Genomic DNA, 18,783 nt, shown 5'->3' on the forward strand with positions numbered 1-18,783 from the left:
AAACAGGGCTTTCGGTTTCCGTTTTAAATGCAGAATCACGATGGACTCCCTTTACACATACTTCCTTCCCCCTCCTTTTCCCCCTTATCTGAGTCTTTCATATGTTGCATTATAGAGCCACTAGATGGTGCTGTGGTCTAGCTCTTATTGCGACTTTTCCTTTTTCATGAGGGAACTCAAGTGGAGCTCAAACGCTGTAATTTGATAGCTCATTATCTCCCATCTTTTAAAAAATGGCATAAAGATTATTTAGTGCAGGAGCCACCCTGGAGGTTAACAACGTCATCTAAAGGACCCACAAACTTCCATGAGTAACCCATCTCAATAGCAGGATAAAAGTTCAGGGTGAAAAAGCCCCTGGTCTGTAGTGCCCTGCACTCATGGAGAGCAGGGTCAAGTATGGAGTAGCTCCCACAGGGCCCAGTCATAACCCATGTCTCTGCCACCTGCAGCCTCTTTGCATAACGCTGCACTTGTAGCTGTACTGCTACTTGGGCAGGCCATTTAAGTCCCAAGACTTACCTGCAAGCATCCCAGCAAATGGATGAAGAAATGGCCTCTGGAAATACTCTCCCTTATATAATTCGGAGGACAATGAACAGGATGAGGGTAGGGGTACCAAGGTGTAAGATGAATTTATTTAAGTGGGGGCTGTTGGCTGACAACAATATATTACGTGAATGTGGAGAAACCCAAGACCCAGCGCATCTGATGGTGTGTCGATTACTGCCGGAGTCTTGTACTGTTGACGATCTGCAGCAAGCTAATGACAAAGCTGTGGCAGTGGCTACATTTTGGCAGAGCAAAGTTTGATCTGGATACGAAATAAATAAATAAAATCCCAGCAGGTGCTTTTCCTAGAGTCCTGATATGCATGGCTCTGTTCTTTTCTCACCCCACCCCCAGGCACAGAAGGCCTCAGACAGACTTGAATGAGCTGCCCAAATCACAGGCTGCTCAGAAGAGCAACCGTGTGCTGGGCGTGGAAGTTACTGATGCAAGCGGGGGAGCTAAACACAACTAGATACCCAGGCTGCTTCCAGATGGAGGGTCCCTACTGCTACCAACTAGAAGGCATTGTCCAGCCAGCGGTGCTGTCTTTTTCTCCTTAACGGATTTTGTGTATTAAGGAAAAAGATGGAAGGAGTGGTGGGGAAACGTGGGAGGGCTACAAGTCATCTGGAACCTCCCCCCTGCCCCCGCCCTTGCCCAGTAAGATTCTGTGAATGAGGCAGGGTGATGGTACAATAAAAACCTCATCTGGAAGCACTCCTGCCCTGCTTATTCCATACATGCAAGTTGCAGGATTGTGGCCTGAAAGTTCGGCGATTATGTTATATTTTTGAATTTACAGCTGGTATCTTAATTTGATTTTTTTTTTAAGCCAATCACTTTCCTGTTCATTTTAGGGAGCTCACGTTACATCACAGCACCCAAGATTTCACTGTCCCTGCCGGGTACGGTAATGATGTTAAAATATGTATTATCTATCTATTTTCAAAGTCAGATTCTGCATGCAGCCCCAGATCTTGCAAAACTGGGAGACAAAACAGGATAGAAGAAACTGCCTCATGGTGGAAACTAGAGCTGTGCTCAATTGGCTGATCAAAATCCTCCGCCCCATATGTGGGCTCAGGCCCCCTTCACCAAAGAAAGAACAATCATCTCCTATACATTTTCATGTACCCCCACTTGTAGTGTCAGAGGCAGAATCCCTCTACATTCCAGTTTATGGGGAACACAAGTAGGAGGACGCTTTTGTGCTCATGTCCTGCTGGTGGGCTTCCCTGAGGCATCTGGCTGGCCACTGGGAACAAAATGCTGGACTGGATAGGCCCTTGATCTGATCCAGCAGGGCGCTTCTTATGTTTCAGCTATTCTGAACATCCAAGGAGCAGGTATACAAAGAAGTGTATGGTTGGTGACTGATTTTGAAACCCCAAACACATGGTTTTGCCGGTGTAGTTACATGAGATGGGTTAATTTGGGGGTGTGAGGAAAAGACCTATATTTGAAGTGGTGGGCATATCAGTCGTCAGCTGGTAACAGTCCTCTATGCATGTTATTATGAGCAGATGGTACAAATCCCACACTTGGGAATTTAGCCCTGTACATTTACATGGCAGGGCTATGCCACGCTCTGCTGTTGGCCGTGATTAGTTACAGCACCGCAGCAAAGGCCAATCCGCCAGGTGATGACTAAGCCGCTTGGCACGCACAAATCAACATGCCGATGACTTAATTCTACATTCTCCTTTGATGTTTGGATGACTCGCCGGAGCACTTTCACTGAAAAATCTAAAACAGTCTGCGACCTTTATTCTCTGGAGCTGCGTCGCTATTTCTAGCAGTCGCTCGCTGCTAGCAGCCCAGGGGCCCACCCGCTCCTTGGGAATAACATGTCCTTCTGCTTCATATTGATAGTCCATGGATGTTTCCATCTACAGATAAACCACAGCATGTTCCAGAGAGCACGCCTCTCAGAAAAAGATCCGGATGTTCCCACAGGTAAAAACGGAATGTTTTGTGCAGCCTGCTCCCCTCCTCCCCTGACCAACCAGCTGGCCCCTCCCATTGAAAATCTCCCACACACTGTGGTTGCTCTGCACAGTCTGTCTCCTGGTCTTAAAGAGCCAGTTCACTGCTGGAGCGCTCGTTTCCGTTGCTGGAAGAAAGTAGTGCACAGTATTGTGAATGTTTCCCCTGACTTCAAACAGATTAAGACCGCATTGCTGGGGGGGGGGGTGTCCAGCTAAGGGAAGAACTCCTGAGTACCATTTAGCTCCTCATTCCATGTGATTATTCCTTGGGAACACCTATATTTTTGTCCAATTAATTGGTTTTATCTGTTGAGTGTCTGCAGCAACCTTCCCCAACTGGATGCCTTCCAGATGTGTTGGACTGCAACTCCCATCATTCCCAGCCAGCATGGCTGTTGGCAAACGCATCTGGAGGGCGCCAGGTTGGGGAAGGCTGGACTTGAGTAATGAAGAAGTGCTTAAGTCTCATTGATTCAATGGGCCTAAAGCAACCTTCTCAAACTCGGCTGTCCAGATGGTTTTGACGAGAGCTTTGAGGAGCCTGACTTTTGGCCATGCTGGCTAGGGCTGATGGGAGTTGGAGTCCACAACATCTGAAGGGCACCAGGTTGGGTAAAGCTGGTCTAAAGCATGGCTAATTCAGTCTGGATTCAACCCAGTATATGTGACAGCAGGCCTTTAAACCTTGATAAGAACATTAGCAAAGTTCAAACTTCAGCAAAGGAGATCGTTACCTTGTCGTGGTGCTGGAGCTTGAGCACCTCAATGACGTCATGAGCTAAACCGTGAAGGGACGCCCAAGACGGGAAGGTCATGGCAGAGAGGTCAGACTAAATACGATCCCTGGGAAGGAAACGGCAACCCACCCCAGTATTCTTGCCATGGAAACTAAATGGATCAGTACAACCAGAGATATGTCGGTATACCATCGGAAGATGGGACTCCCAGGTCGGAAGATGGTCACAATGCTACTGGGGAGGAACAGAGGATAAGTTCAACTTGCCCCAGATGGGATGACGCAGCTAGCTCAAAGCCAAACAGACAGCTAGCAGCCGATGGTGCTGGTGGTGAACGACGAATCCGATGTTCTAAAGATCAACATACCATAGGAACCTGGAATGTAAGATCTATGAGCCAGGGCAAATTGGATGTGGTTATTGGGGAGATGTCAAGATTAAATGGACTGGAATGGGCCACTTCACATCAAATGACCACCAGATCTACTACTGTGGACAAGAGGACCACAGAAAAAATGGAGTAGCCTTCATAATTAATAATAAAGTGGCTAAAGCAGTGCTTGGATACAATTTGAATGGGCCTTAAGAAGCATTGCTAATAACAAGGCAGCAGGAGATGACGGTATCCCAGCTGAACTGTTTAAAATCTTGCAAGATGATTAGGGATGGCGGAGAATTTCTCCCCGAAACTTCGGGCAGCCGAGCACCAACATGTTCGGCCCCCCGAAGAAGTTTCGGGGAGAAATTCTCCGCACCCCCCCGCACCCCGCACACACCCCCCGGGACGGGACTTACCTTTCCCGAATGTCCCTCCCGGCGGCGGGTCCCAGCGGCGGTTCGGCAAGTCTTTGTCAGGGGCGGGGGCGGCAGCCGGTCTTTTGACCGGCTGCCGCCGCCGTCATTCCAATAAAAGTAAAAAAAAAAAACACCCCTGTGATAGGCTTCGTGACGATTAACGTAGCCTATCACGGCTAGATTTGCAAAGTCAGCCGTGATAGGCTACGTAAATCGTCACATAGCCTATCACGGGTGACTTTAAAAAAAATAAATAAACGCGTACGGCTAATGGCGGCCCCCATAGGGAGCCGCCATTCACATTCCTTATTTGGTTGCTGTAGTCTACGTAAAGATTACGTAGACTATGGCGAAAATAAGGGCAACGCTATTTGCGTTGCCCTTATTTTCGCCGTAGTCTACTTAAAGTTTTATGTAGACTACAGCGACCAAATAAGGAACGCGAATGGCGGCTTCCTATGGGGGCTGCCATTTGCGTACACGCTTTTTTTTTTTTTAAAGTCACCCGTGATAGGCTACGTGACGATTTACATAGCCTATCACGGCTGACTTTGCAGATCTAGCCGTGATAGGCTACGCTAATCGTCACGTAGCCTACCACGGGGTCATTTTTGTTTTTTGTTTTACTTATAATTTCGCGGCTGGGCGAGGCGAGGCGCCTCCTCCCCGGCCTGAATTTCGGCCGGGCGAGGTGGAAAGCCTTCCCCCCCGGCCTGAACTTCGGGGGGAGAGCAGCGAAGCGCCTCCCCCCCCACCGCGAACAAGCTGCAAGACCAGGTAAGTGGCTTTCGTGCACTCCTAAAGATGATGCTGTCAAGGTGATGCATGCCATATGCCAGCAAATTTGGAAAACACAAGAATGGCCAACAGATTGGAAAAAATCAACCTATATCCCCATACCAAAAAAGGGAAGCACCAAAGAATGTTCAAACTATCGAACAGTGGCACTTATTTCACATGCCAGTAAGGTAATGCTCAAGATCTTGCAAGGTAGACTCCAGCAATTCATGGAACGAGAATTGCCAGATGTACAAGCTGGGTTTAGAAAAGGCAGAGGAACTAGAGACCAAATTGCCAATATCCGCTGGATAATGGAGAAAGCCAGGGAGTTTCAGAAAAACATCTATTTCTGTTTCATTGACTATTCTAAAGCCTTTGACTGTGTGGATCATAACAAATTGTGGCAAGTTCTTGGTGGTATAGAGATACCAAGTCATCTTGGCTGCCTCCTGAGGAATCTGTATAACGACCAAGTAGCAACGGTAAGAACAGTCAACGGAACAATGGACTGGTTTAAGATTGGGAAACAGTACGGCAGGGCTGTATACTCTCACCTTACCTATTCAACCTGTACGCAGAACACATCATGCGACGTGCTGGGCTTGATGAAGCCAAGGCTGGAGTTAAAATTGCTGGAAGAAACATTAACAATCTCCGATATGCAGATGATACCACTTTGATGGCTGAAAGCGAGGAGGAGCTGAGGAACCTCATGACGAAGGTGAAAGAAGAAAGTGCAAAAGCTGGGTTGCAGTTAAACCTAAAAAAAAACCAAGATTATGGCAACCAGCTGGATTGATAACTGGCAAATAGAGGGAGAAAACGTGGAGGCAATGACAGACTTTGTCTTTCTAGGCACAAAGATTACTGCAGATGCTGACTACAGCCAGGAAATCAGAAGGCGTTTACTTCTTGGGAGGACAGCAATGACAAATCTTGATAAAATAGTGAAGAGCAGAGACATCACACTGACAACAAAGGTCCGCATAGTTCAAGCAATGGTATTCCCCGTCGTAACCTATGGCTGCGAGAGCTGGACCATAAGGAAGGCTGAGTGAAGGAAGATAGATGCTTTTGAACTGTGGTGCTGGAGGAAAATTCTGAGAGTGCCTTGGACTGCAAGAAGATCAAACCAGTCCATACTCCAGGAAATAAAGCCAGACTGCTCACTTGAGGGAATGATATTAAAGGCAAAACTGAAGTACTTTGGCCACATAATGAGAAGACAGGAGACCCTGGAGAAGATGCTGATGCTAGGGAAAGTGGAAGGCAAAAGGAAGAGGGGCCGACCAAGGGCAAGGTGGATGGATGATATTCTGGAGGTGACGGACTTGACCTTGGGGGAGCTGGGGGTGGTGACAGCCGACAGGAAGCTCTGGCGTGGGCTGGTCCATGAAGTCACAAAGAGTCGGAAGCGACTGACCGAATAAACAACAACAACAAAAGAACATTAACCCCTCCCTACAATCCTTTTGCCGTTGACTGCTCATTGGAAGGACAGATACTGAAGCTGAAGCTCAAATATTCTGGCCACCTAATTCGAAGAGAAAACTTACTGGAAAAGACCCTGATGCTGGGAAAGATTGAAGGCAAAAGGAGAAGGGGACGGCAGAGGATGAGATGGCTAGATAGCATCACCAATGCAATGAATATGAAGTTGAGCACACTCCGGGAGAGAGCGGAGGACAGGAAGGCCTGGCGTGCTGTGGTCCATGGGGTCACGAAGAGTCGGACACGACTTAACGACTGAACAACAACAACAACAATGTTTATGGTGGTAGTGGAAGAAGCAGAAATGTAGGGAAGAGAAGGGAGGAAAGGGAGAGGTGCTGGTGCAGTCTGCATCTCCTTTGCTCAGTTGCGGGTAATTTCTATTAACTTGGGGTAAGTGGCACTTCTGATATTCCCCTTATAGGGGAGGTGTTACTATGAATTATAGCACTGGAATATGGTCAATATGTTTGCTGCAAACTATACAAAATGCTGTTTATCTCCCAAATCTTAATATGTTTCATGTTACCTTACACTTCATTCACAATGAAGTGTAACAATCTAAGGGCCAAACTAGAGATGATATCTCTCTAGGTTTTAAAAATAATCAATTATTGACAGGGGTGGGGGAGCTGAATCAGACTGTGGTGCTGGGGAGGGGAAGTTAACCCTTCCTGCCTCAGTGCCTGCATCATTTTCCTGATTAAAATCACACACACAGCTGCTATTTGTCCTATAGCAATACCATATACGTAGCTGTCCCAGCATATTTTTAAGTGGGAAAATGGCATGGGGAAGAAAGGTTACATTTCACTTTCCAAGCTGCCAAAGTCCCAATTTAATTGCTATTAACTTTTTTTTTGAAAGGGAAGCCCAAGATCAGGATTTTCTGAATTATGTCTATTTTGGATCTGATGTTAGAATATTTACACAAAACAAATATTTTTATATCTGTGTTATAAGTGACATTATTTTCCCCTGTCAAATCATTTATTATTATTTATAACAATAATATCTCACCCTCCTCCAAGGACCACATTTATGGCTCCTGCCCACACCACCTTTATGTACACAGCAACTATGTGACGTAGGCTAGGTTGAAAGATAGTGACTGGCCTGATGTTACTCAGGGCCGATCTACACTTACGGGTTTTTTCACTTCCAATTAGGTTTCACCGCCCGTCTTTCACACTACGCAGTACCTGCCTCGAATTGGAACCGGAATTTCCCATTTCCGTGCTCTCGTTTTCAATACCCTGATATCCCGGTATTTCCCCTTAATGTGCTTTGATTTTCTGCCTTCACTACCGTATCTGGTCATAGTCCCCTTCCCTGTCTATCCATATACGACAATGTTTGTATTTCCCTCCTGCCAATCACAGCTCTCGACGGCCCCATGTCATCTTCTGGCTACTGAAATGAGTCGGGATGGGGAAGGAAAGATTAGTCGACTATCAAATGTGCTAGATGGCAATGATATCACAGTGAAAGATGGCAGAATTCTTGTCAACACAAGAGAGTAAGTGAACCTTAAAACAAATGAGATTATTGTTACTTGATTATGCTGCTGCAGATTCTGTTCTAACACATCACAATCATTCATTATTTCTTACTCTCATTGTATTGAACTGTATACCAACTGTATACAAGATGTGGTAAGGGCATATGGCTATAATGTGGCCTGAAACTAGTGGTGAGAGTGTTGGACTGGGAGCTGGGAGATCCGGGTTCTAGTCCCCACTCGGCCATGGAAGCTCACTGGGTGACTTTGGGCCAGTCACAGACTCTCAGCCCAACCCACCTCCCAGGGTTGTTGTTGTGAGGATAAAATGGAGAGGAGGAGGATAATGTAAGCTGCCTTGGGTTCCTTGCAAGAGGAAAAAAGGCGGGGTATAAATGCAATAAACAAACAAACAAATAAATTTCTGTGAATGAGTTGAGATAACATGCTTAAGATTGGGGTTTTAATGTAAAAGGTGCACTTTACAATATTTATCTATATTGGAACAACTCCTGCCCCCAATTTATAGTGCACAAATGCTGTTTGACAACAAGATGATCTGTATTAAGTATCTGTATCTGTATTAAGCTGGAAAGCCGCAGAGGTGTTCTGACATTACTATGGAACAATGAAGATAAACTATCGGTATGTCTATCTTGTGGTTTACACTTGCCTGGTGTGAGATGTACAGCGACACAGTGAAGTGGCTTCTAAGTCATAATAAACACAGGAACCATCTGTACTTTTGCATGTGTTGACTGCAATTAATATAGCTGAGGAATATGTAGAAACCGGTGTGTTATCTTCTTCTGCTTAATAGGAGCAAGATCATAACACTGGACCCTTAGGGATTATGTGGATATAGTGCTTGTAAATGGAATGGCACTATGGTTTTGTGTTATGCAGGTCTTGTCTGCATTAACACCAAACCATCGCTTACAGGTCCATAGGTAGATCATCAGCTCACCTGGAGGAGGAGGAAGGGCAGCTGTGCTTACGTTCATATGCCTTCTTGGTTTGGAGGTACGATCTCAAAGTGCAGCCCTGAGCCCCTGAGGTTGCCAGCTGGAGGGGGTCAGGATATCCCTCCAACAGAAAGGAGCTCCGCTGACAAGGAGGGTCCTTTGTGGAGGGCTCCACTGCACCAGCCACGAGTTCAGCAGGTGGAAAGCTGCCTCCGGTGGAGTTACCGACAGCTGGCATATGGCCCCCAAACAGGACATTCTGGGGATAGGGAGGAGCCAGCTTTGGGCCCATTGGATCCAAAGCCACTCTTTGCCTAGAATGAGCCCAGTCTGGACCTGTCAGCTACTCCAGCCTGAGCTGGTATAGCTAATTGCCTCCCCACTTCCTTTCAACGGGGGAGGGGAGAAGAATTTAAAACCCAAGGATCTGCTGGGCTGAAAGGCCCTGAAAAACCTACACACACACCGTCCTGGCTGGTGCAAATCGGCAGGGCTTGGGATGCCATGGGAGATCTTTCCCAGCTCCATTTAGGTTTGCCTGTCAGCTGCTGCCGCCACCTCTTCCTCTTCCTTCTCTGTTGCGTAGTATATTGCCATTCCTCAGATTTCTCTCTTCATGTTTTTAATGCATTCTAAATTTCTAACATGTTTTAGGTAGGTTTTCTGTTTTATGAGCGATCTTGAAAGGTGAGATATAAATGACTGTAACAATTAATGAGCAATGTTCCATGTGATTACTCTATTGCAGAAGGGGTAGCATCTGCAGGCCTGGCATCACCACCCAGAATGGTTGGGCAAAAGACAGGGACCATGGAACCTGGAGGGCCACATCGCAGCAGACACCGGACTCCTCTTAAAAAGCACACCACCCAGTGCTGTAACAAAAGTACTGAGCAGGGCAGTTGCAGCCTGCCACTACCATGGCCACCATCTTCCTTCTCTTCACTGCCTTTGGGCCCCACATCCACTGTGGGGACCAGAAGGATGGAGGGTGTGGTAAAAGTCCAAAACTGGACTTAGAGGTCCATGCCCAGCTGCCCTCCAATTAAGCTCTGGACACGTGAGTAGGAGTTTATTTGTGTACAGTGAAGGCAGCTTTGTCAACCCAGAGGCAGCGCAGATCAACACTTACCAGTTACATTTATAATCATGGTGTGGCTAAATAAGTGACATCAACTAAGCCTAGTGCGCATGTCTGGTCATTATCAACTAAACCTTTACTGAACACCCCCCCCCCCCCCGGTTCCTCCCTGAGAGTCCTGCATTTTTTCCCCAAGATTTATGACCCAATTGTTTTGGAAGCACCATGATTCACAGGTGTGGGGTGAGTTGCTGTGCCAACAAGATAACTTATCTCTACTGACCTAGCAGTTTCTCCTTCAATATGGAAGAAACAGAGACAACAGTTTTAGGCCTTTGAAGAATCTGCCACATAGGCACGAAGAAGCCGAGACAACATGGCTTTGCCTTAGTTGTTTTCCACATTCCCTCATTTGATCCAATAAGAGCTGAATTCTTCATATTGGATCACCTAGAGAATGCCGTCAGCCCACTGCTTCAGCAGTTCTTTCCAATTTTCTACCTCTTCCTGTGGCAAGCCTTGATACATAGCATGAAATTGCTGGCTAACTTGTCTTCTTATACAAGACGTGAAGCATGCAAAGATACAGGGTAAGAACAATACCACAAATAGAATACCCAACACAATGAGAAAACCTTGCCTCAACCAGGCAAGGTTTGGGAGCCATCCGGTTAGCCAATCTACAGGATTCCATCCTTTCCAGGCTTGTACAGGTACATGCGCTACTTCCCTAATGTCTGCTGCCAATTGTTTTACAATTTTCCCATTGTCATCAATCTATAGACAACAGTCAGACCAATTGGTTGGCCTTCAGTTGCCAGCAAATAGTCTAAACCCATTCTGATGATGGCTTCCCGCATTTGAGTCATCTGAGTAGCAACCAGGCCCAAGGCATCTGCAGTATGATTGGCAAATACTTCAACTACTGCTTGCAGCCTGATGAGTCTACTGGTGAGATATGTCAAATCTCGTGCTACTATATTGGGTTCCCAGGTAGCAGGACCATAATAAGCAGTAATTCTTTTGGCCTGCCATAGGTCATTTCCCCACTTCTGAGTTGCATCGAGCATGCCTTTACTGGCATCTCTCTTCTTTCTTTCTAATTCTGTGTAAGTGGGATGACTGATATGGCTGTTCCAGGTAAAAGTTGAAATGGTGGATATATGATTCCCACATAACAGATCCCAGACCACTTAGGGGGGAGAGCTGGATAAGCTTGGTCCCCACATATAAAATAATGGCCAGCCTTGGCATCTTTTCCATTCTTAAAGGGACCTAGCCATGATGCTTCGTGAGCAGAGGGTACTGGGCCACCATCAGTGTAGTATCCTTCCAGTGCTGGAAATATGCATTTTAAAGTTTTTGACCCACAAGAACATCTTTTATTCAGTGTTACAGAATCAGTATCCTCACAAGAGATGTATCATGACTCAATCCTCCTGTTCCATGGCATACAGACGTCGGGAAATCCTACTACAAAGGTCCCATTGAGGTGCATCCAACCCTGACTTTTGTAGATAGTGGTGTGCACCCCGGTAACCAGATTAAACATTCCCTGGTTCCGTATGTGGTGCTGGATATACCGCAATAGGGCTGGACTTTGTGCGTGTGAATTTTTCCTGGGGGTGTTTTACATGGCACCCACTTGGGTGAGGATAATGCACTGCTGTCAGTATTTGGGTATGTGAGTATGTGTGTTTTATTCCATGTGTTACTATATTCGATACAGTTTAGGTGGGAATACTCATTAACCCAGGTTTGGGTCCAAAGACAGCTGGACTTACCCCGAAACAGTCCATCTTTACGGGTCCTATTAAAACAGAATGTTCCCAATGTAGGAATGACAAACCACCACATGTGAGCATTTGGAAACCCCAAATCCTTCCAAGTGCTGTTATCTGACTTCAAAGAGAGCAGGGGGCTTGCCAAGTTAGCTGCACTCAAAGGTTTGGCCTCCCAGAGCATTGGAGCCGAGGTAGCCTTAGAGGCCGCTAAACAGATCCAATGGTCTGAAAGTGCAAAGGTTTGTTGGATACTCTGAGTTATACTCAGAATGCTACTTGGGGAAGGATCAGTCTGTAATACTGGCTCACGAGGACTACCTATACAAGAAGATAGAAGGTAGATTAAAACAATACGTCCAAACATTCTGCCAGTGCAAGCTCTTCTCTAACATGCACGCTGTTACACTTAACCCTGCTAGCAACCCAAATTCAACTATTGCCCAGTATTACCACATAGGATCAATTTTTATTACTTTCTTTTGATTTTAAACTTTAAAGGTTGATCCTGCTGGTTATAATGTTCAATCACCCACTGAGGTTGTGGGTGGACCCTCAGATAGTCTGGCAGAGCTGACCAAGCCCCGTCAGATGGTGGGGCGTGTGCAGCTTCCCAATGGTTCACTGCATGTGTGAGTTGTGAAAAGTCAGACAGGTCAGTACTTGCGTGACGAGCCTGTTCCTCCTCTGCTTCTACTTCTGGGCTTGCTTCGTCCACAGGGTCCGGAGAAAGGCTAGCGGTGCTGTTCCCCTGCTGCGTGTGGTCCTCACCTTCAGTCCCTCCTGCAAGTGCAGGATCAGAAGAGCCTTTTGACGGACCCTTTGAGCAGTGGGTGTAGTGGATCCAAGCGGACTTTCCATTCACCTTTACTGCTGTGTGAGTGGTCAGCAACACAAGATGGGGACCGGTCCAGTGTTCTTGGAGGCCTTCGGCTGTCCATGTGCAAATGTAGACCTTGTCTCCGGGTAGGAATGGATGAGCTGGCACATCAAGGGGCAGTGGTTGTGCGTTGCCCACGCGTCTGCGGATACGCTAGAACTGGCTCTGGAGCTGAATAATATAAGCAGTTAAGTCTTCATCCCCTCCTAGCAGCGTAACATGAGGAACCGCCCATTCTCGGCCGATTGGTGGAGGCCTTCCAAATAAAATCTCATAAGGAGACTGACTGATGGGCTGTCATGGGGTGGTTCTTACTGATAGTAAGGCTAGAGGAAGTGCAGTAGGCCAGGTGAGGTGGGAAGTTTTGCAGATCTTAGTCAGCCTCCTTTTAAGAGCGGCATTCATTCTTTCTACTTGCCCAGTGCTTTGGGGGTGGTAGGGGTGTGACCCCTAAACACTTTGACAGGGCCTGTGTTAGTGAAATGTGATCCTAGATCTGAGAACACACACCGAGGCGGGCCAAATCTCGGGACAATGTCCTTCATTAAATGTTTCCCCACCTCTAGGGCTGTGGCTTTCCTGCAGGGGAAAGCCTCCACCCATCCCAATAATTTATCTACAATGACTAACAGCCACTGGAATCCCTGTGTTTTGGGCAAATGAGCGAAATCAGTCTGAATGGACTCAAGTGGCATTTGTACCCATGGTCTTCCGTCTTGGAGCCCAGGCCATATGACTTTTGCATTCTCCTTCACACTCTGAGGGCAGACGGAAACCACCCGCTTAGCCATTTGATGTATACCTGGGGCAAACCATTCTCTGCAAATTTCCTTTTGCCAACCCAGCACTACCCACATGCCCCTGGCTGTGGTGCTGTTGTGATACTGGCCTTAGACCTGCTTTTGGTAAAACAAGCCTGCCATCTGGGACAGCCCAGGCTCCAGTGCTATCTTGTCGCGCCGGCTGCTTGCCACACTTTCTTCTCCTCTGCACTGGCAAGTTCCCACCACGTCAGTTAGGGTGGGGCTGGTATCACAGTGCAGAGGTGGTGTTCAGGAGGCAGAGGACGAAGGGCAGCTGATTTCGCCATATCTGCCTTGGCATTCCCTTGGGTGACAGGGTCATTACCTGTCCCGTGAGCTTTGCAATGCCCTACTGCTAATTCTTGAGGCAAATGGATTGTGTTTAGCAGCCTGTTGATTTCAGGACCATTGGAAATTGGCCTCCCTGCTGCTGTGATGACTCCTCGCTCTTTCCATAGGGCACCTGTAGGGCACAAACTCCAAAGGCATATTTAGAGTCAGTGTAAACAGTCAGAGATCTCTCTCCTGCTTTTTCACAAGCTCTGGCTAAAGCAGTCAGTTCTGCAGCTTGTGCACTTTTATTTCCTGGCAGGGGTCCAGAGTCAATTACTTCTGTGTTTGACACTACTGCATAGCCTGTCTTACAGATTCCATCCACCAGCCTGGAAGACCCATCAACAAACCAAATAAATTCAGAACTTTGCAAAGGTGTGTCCTTCAAATCATCTCTAGGCATTTGCACTTCACGAATAACTGCTTTACAGTCATGTGGGCGAACTGGCTCAGGCATAAGAGTTGTGGGGTTTAACACATTACACCGTAAAATAGTTAATCCTGGAGTTTGGAGCAACAAGTCTTGTATTTGGTATAACGGGCATTGGAAAAATGCTGGGTATTCCGCTGGGTTAACAAAGCAGATACTGCATGGGGCACCCAAAGGGTGACCAAGTACAATGTCTTGGACTTTTTCAGCAGTGAGTGCCGCGGCTGCAACACTGCGCAAACAAGAGGCAAGGCCTTTCGCAGTTCTGTCTAATTGTCCAGAGTAATACCCTACTGGCCTCCTATGAGGTCCAACATTTTGACAGAGAACCCCAGAAGCTACACCACGTTTCTCATGTACAAATAGAATTAAATGTTTAGTATAATCTGGGAGACCTAAAGCTGGAGCGGATACAATGAGAGTCTTTACTTGTTCCCAAGCCTGGGAGTCAAGCTTCATCCATTCACACTCCTCTGGGGCTGCAGCCTTTGTTTCCTCTAACCGTGGCTTCACAATTTCAGAGAAGCTAGGGATCCAAGCCCTGCAATACCCCAACATGCCCAACAGGACTCTGACCTGGGTTTTAGTAGATGGGGCATTCATTCTTGTAATGACATACACATGTTTTCAAGACAGTTTTCTAGTTCCACAAGACAGAATGTGTCCCAGACATTCAACCTCAGACTTACACCACTGCAACTTCCTCTTTGCAATTTTATGTCCTCTTTCGCCTAAGGCGTTAACCAATATGACCGAATCAATTTTACAATCTTCCTCTGAGCATGCACAGAGTAAAATATCATCAATGTAAACCACTAAAGTTGAATTCTTTGGCAATTGAATTCCCTGTATGTCTTGGTGGACAATTTGCATGAAAAGACTGGCACTTTCAACATAACCTTGACTTAATAGGGTAAATTTATATTGGACCCGCTTTGGGATTGGGCCCCCGGACTCCCACATAAATGCAAAGAGATATTGCGAGTCTTTGTGAACTGGGATTCTAAAAAAAGCTGAACTCGGGTCTAACACTGTATACACACGTGCACTTGCGGGGATGCTGCACATTATGGTGGTGGGATTTGGGACAACATTATGTTGGGATCATAAATTTATTGATTAGCCTGAGGTCTTGCACCATGCAGTAACTGGGGGGCTGTCCTGGCTCCCCTCTCTTTTTGACAGCCAGAATTGGGGTGTTACATGGCGAAGAACATTGTACTAAGACACCTTGTTTTAGTTTTCCAGTGCATTCTCTGGCTTCCAATGACATGGGATATTGCTTCACCCGGGCGGGGGCCATGTCAGTATGGACAGTAATTTTTACAGGAGCTGCAGATTTTAGCAGACCAACTTCACCCGAATCCTCTGCCCAGTACTCAGATGGCAGCCCTCTGAGCTACTCCGGAAGATCTGTGTCTGTTGGGGGACTGGCCTCCTCTAAAAAAGCCATGACACTGGAGGGAGGCAGGGTAATAAAGAGCCCATTTCGGCTGCAACTGATAGAAGCATTTAACTTTGCTAGCAGGTCCCTTCCCAAAAGGCTTACTGGGCTTTTTGACATCATCAGGAAGGAATGATCTGCTGCAAAAGGGCCAATTTTAACCATAACTGGTTGACTCAAAAGAACTGGAAAACTTTCCATCAATTCCCATGACACTTTCTCCGGAACCAGAAAGGGGTAAGGTGATTTTATTCAGCATGCTTTTTGCAGCGCCAGTGTCAAGAAGACAGTCACAAGGTTTCCCATTTATGTTAACGGTCAGAAAAGGTTTTGTCAATTTTAATTTCCAGCTGTTTGGGGTTTGACTCTTGCTCTCACTACCAACCAACTCTAGATCTCCTTCTACCCGTCATTCTGACGTTCCAACACTTTCTGCTCCCTGGTAAGTGGCGGGCCCTTGCCCCTGCCACTGCCCAGTCCACTGACCTTCCTGCCTTTGATTCCCCTTCTGGGGACACTCATTTTTCCAATGACCAGGTTGCTTGCAATAATGGCACACATCCCGGTTATAACCACCTCTCTGTCCTCCCTCATTTGTCCCTGCACTTGCTCCTCTAACACGTCCTCCCTGACCACGTCCACGACCAAACTCTCGTCCTCTCCCTCGGCCACGCCCTGGGAACCTTGTTCCCATAATGGCTGCCGCCAACAACTTTGCCTCTAACTCTTTCTCCTTCTTTCGTTCCTTCTGCGCCTTCTCCTCCCTTCCATCAAACACATGCTTTGCTATTGCCAACATCTTTGCCACACTATTTTCCTGCCACCCTGGCTGGTGTTCCCTGAAATACTTTTGAATATCAGGAGCGGCTTGCTCCACAAACATACCTACTATCAGGACAGCATGCCTTGTCTCATCAGGGTCAATGCCCCCATACATGCGCAGAGCGTGAGTCAAACGAACCAGGAAATCAGCGAGGGATTCTGATTTTTCTTGAGTCACAGCCCGTACCTTAGACCAGTTTACAGTTTTCTGACCCATTTGTTGTAGAACGGTGTGCATCCGTTCTAGGTACTGGGTTATGACTGTCCAATCGGCTGCATCATTCAGATTTAACGGGGGACAGGGGTCGGGGTAGGTGTTTAAAAACCCTATTTGACCCCCTTCAGCTGCCACACTCTTGGTCAGGTGCCTTTTCAAGTCAGCCATTTGAGCCCCTGTTAACCATGCCCCACACAACTGATGCAAGTCAGTGGGAGTGGGGTGGTAAGTATGCACAATGGTATTGAAGTGAGCCAAAAATTCTTCTGGATCTTCATGCAGTATTGCATTATTTTTTGCCCACAGCACCAGATCCTTTGGTTTAAAGGGAGTATGGATTCTTCTGGCCAAATGCTGGAGAATCGGGGCTACTCCCTGGTTCCCCCCTTCACCAGGTTATCCCAATTTTGTGCAGACACTTTGAATTTGGTTTATAACTGGATATATCCCTTGGGATGGTGCCAGATCTTGGTTCTCTGGGTAGGGGGGCGGTGGACAAGGCGGCGGAGGCGGCACGGATGGTACGCTCGCGAAGGACACTGCTTTACTTTTTGCCTGCCTTTCCTCAGCCACATCAGCCCAGAGAAACCAATAATCCATGTTTTCGGGCACCCTGTCCTCTAGAACAAGGCAGAGATCTCTTAAGATGTTTTGGTTGAAGGATCCTTCGAGTGGCCATGAGTGACTAAGAACTGGCCATTTTTCTGTGCACAACAGAACCAAGTGCTTTTTACTCAAACCAGCTATTCTATTGCTTAAGCATAACATCTACAGATGACCCTGTCAGGACACTCTGACCCCCACCCACTTTGTCTCCTTCAACCAGTTAAGGCTGTCCTGTATATACCTTTCAATACTTAATAGATATCACCTTAAACAAAGGAAACCAACCAGGGGGTCTCACCTTTTTTTACCAGTGAATCTTACCCTACTTGGAGTTGGCCTTGGTTTGAAGCACACCCATCCCGCCTGTTCAAGAAGACCCCAAGGTGAACTCACCTAGTGCCGGCTGGGTTGTTCAGGAATCCGGGCGGGGCGTGATTGCGCTGTAAAGCCGGGCTCCTCGGGCTGGCTTGCCAGATTGTGGTAAAAGTCCAAAACTGGACTTAGAGGTCCGTGCCCAGCTGCCCTCCAATTAAGCTCTGGACATGCGTACGATCCAACTCGAGTTTATTCGTATACAACAAAGGCAGCTCTGTCAATCCAGAGGCAGCGCAGATCAACACTCACCAGTTACATTTATAATCATAATGTGGCTAAACAAGTGACATCAACCAAGCCTAGCGCGTGTGTCTGGCCATTCTCACTAAACTTTTACTGACCCCGTCCCCCGGTCCCTCCCTGAGAGTCCTGCATTTCCCCCCCAAGATTTATGACCCAATTATTTTGGAAGCACCATGATTCACAGTGAGTTGAATGTGCCAACAAGATAACTTATCTCTACTGTCCTAGCAGTTTCTCCTTCAATATGGAAGAAACAGAGACAACAGTTTTAGGCCTTTGAAGAATCTGCCACGTAGGCACGAAGAAGCCGAGACGACATGGTTTTGCCTTAGTTATTTTCCACAAGGGGCGCTGGCAGCCCTGTGCCTGGCCAGGAGGGGAAGGGGAGTAATGGTGGATTACATCTACCTCAAATGTTATACACCTTTAATTTAAAGTTAAATGTTCCATTATTCTCTGTGAGTTTTTAAAGCTCACTCTGAATAAAACATATGACACCTGTGCTCTTTGTGGAGACATCCACGCTAGTATAGGTAAGAACATCCTATAAAATACGTTCAACATCTTTAACAGAGAGATCTTGTCATATTTAGTGGCAATAAAATCATTGTTGTCTGTCTGTTTTCTTGCAACATGTAGATATGAACAATTAGTAAACAACGTTAAAAATAATAATCTCAGACAGCAGGGGCGGCTGCCTTACGCCATTTCATACGGCTGCCCCAGCCTCCTTCCCTCCTACTCCAAAGCATCGCTGCTAGATGGGCAAAATCACCTGTTTAGCAGAAATGCAGGGCGGCTGGAGTGCAAAGCTGCCACTCTTCTCCCCCCCTGCATTGGACAGTGATTAGAACATTTTTGAACCTTGGAGCATTTTTAAAAGAAAACATGTGATATAAATTCTTTGAATATATGTAATTTACCCCACAAAACAAAATAATATTCTGTACCAATAATAT

The 18,783-nt window shown here is 46.8% G+C and overlaps 1 protein-coding gene across 1 annotated transcript in view; it reads left to right on the plus strand.

Moving 5' to 3' along the window:
* The first annotated feature begins 2,431 nt into the window (after positions 1-2,431).
* Positions 2,432-18,783, plus strand: part of MUC19 (mucin 19, oligomeric) — an 83,688-nt gene continuing 67,336 nt past the window's right edge. Inside the window, 5 exon segments of the mRNA XM_084811908.1 lie at positions 2,432-2,508; positions 7,749-7,862; positions 8,374-8,427; positions 8,429-8,489; positions 18,297-18,357. Of these exon segments, the coding sequence (XP_084668034.1) occupies positions 2,432-2,508; positions 7,749-7,862; positions 8,374-8,427; positions 8,429-8,489; positions 18,297-18,357 (367 nt within the window).

This window comes from Heloderma suspectum, chromosome 7 (assembly GCF_057233095.1).
Source record: "Heloderma suspectum isolate Gila_16-S chromosome 7, 16-S_ref, whole genome shotgun sequence".
Taxonomy (NCBI): domain Eukaryota; kingdom Metazoa; phylum Chordata; class Lepidosauria; order Squamata; family Helodermatidae; genus Heloderma; species Heloderma suspectum.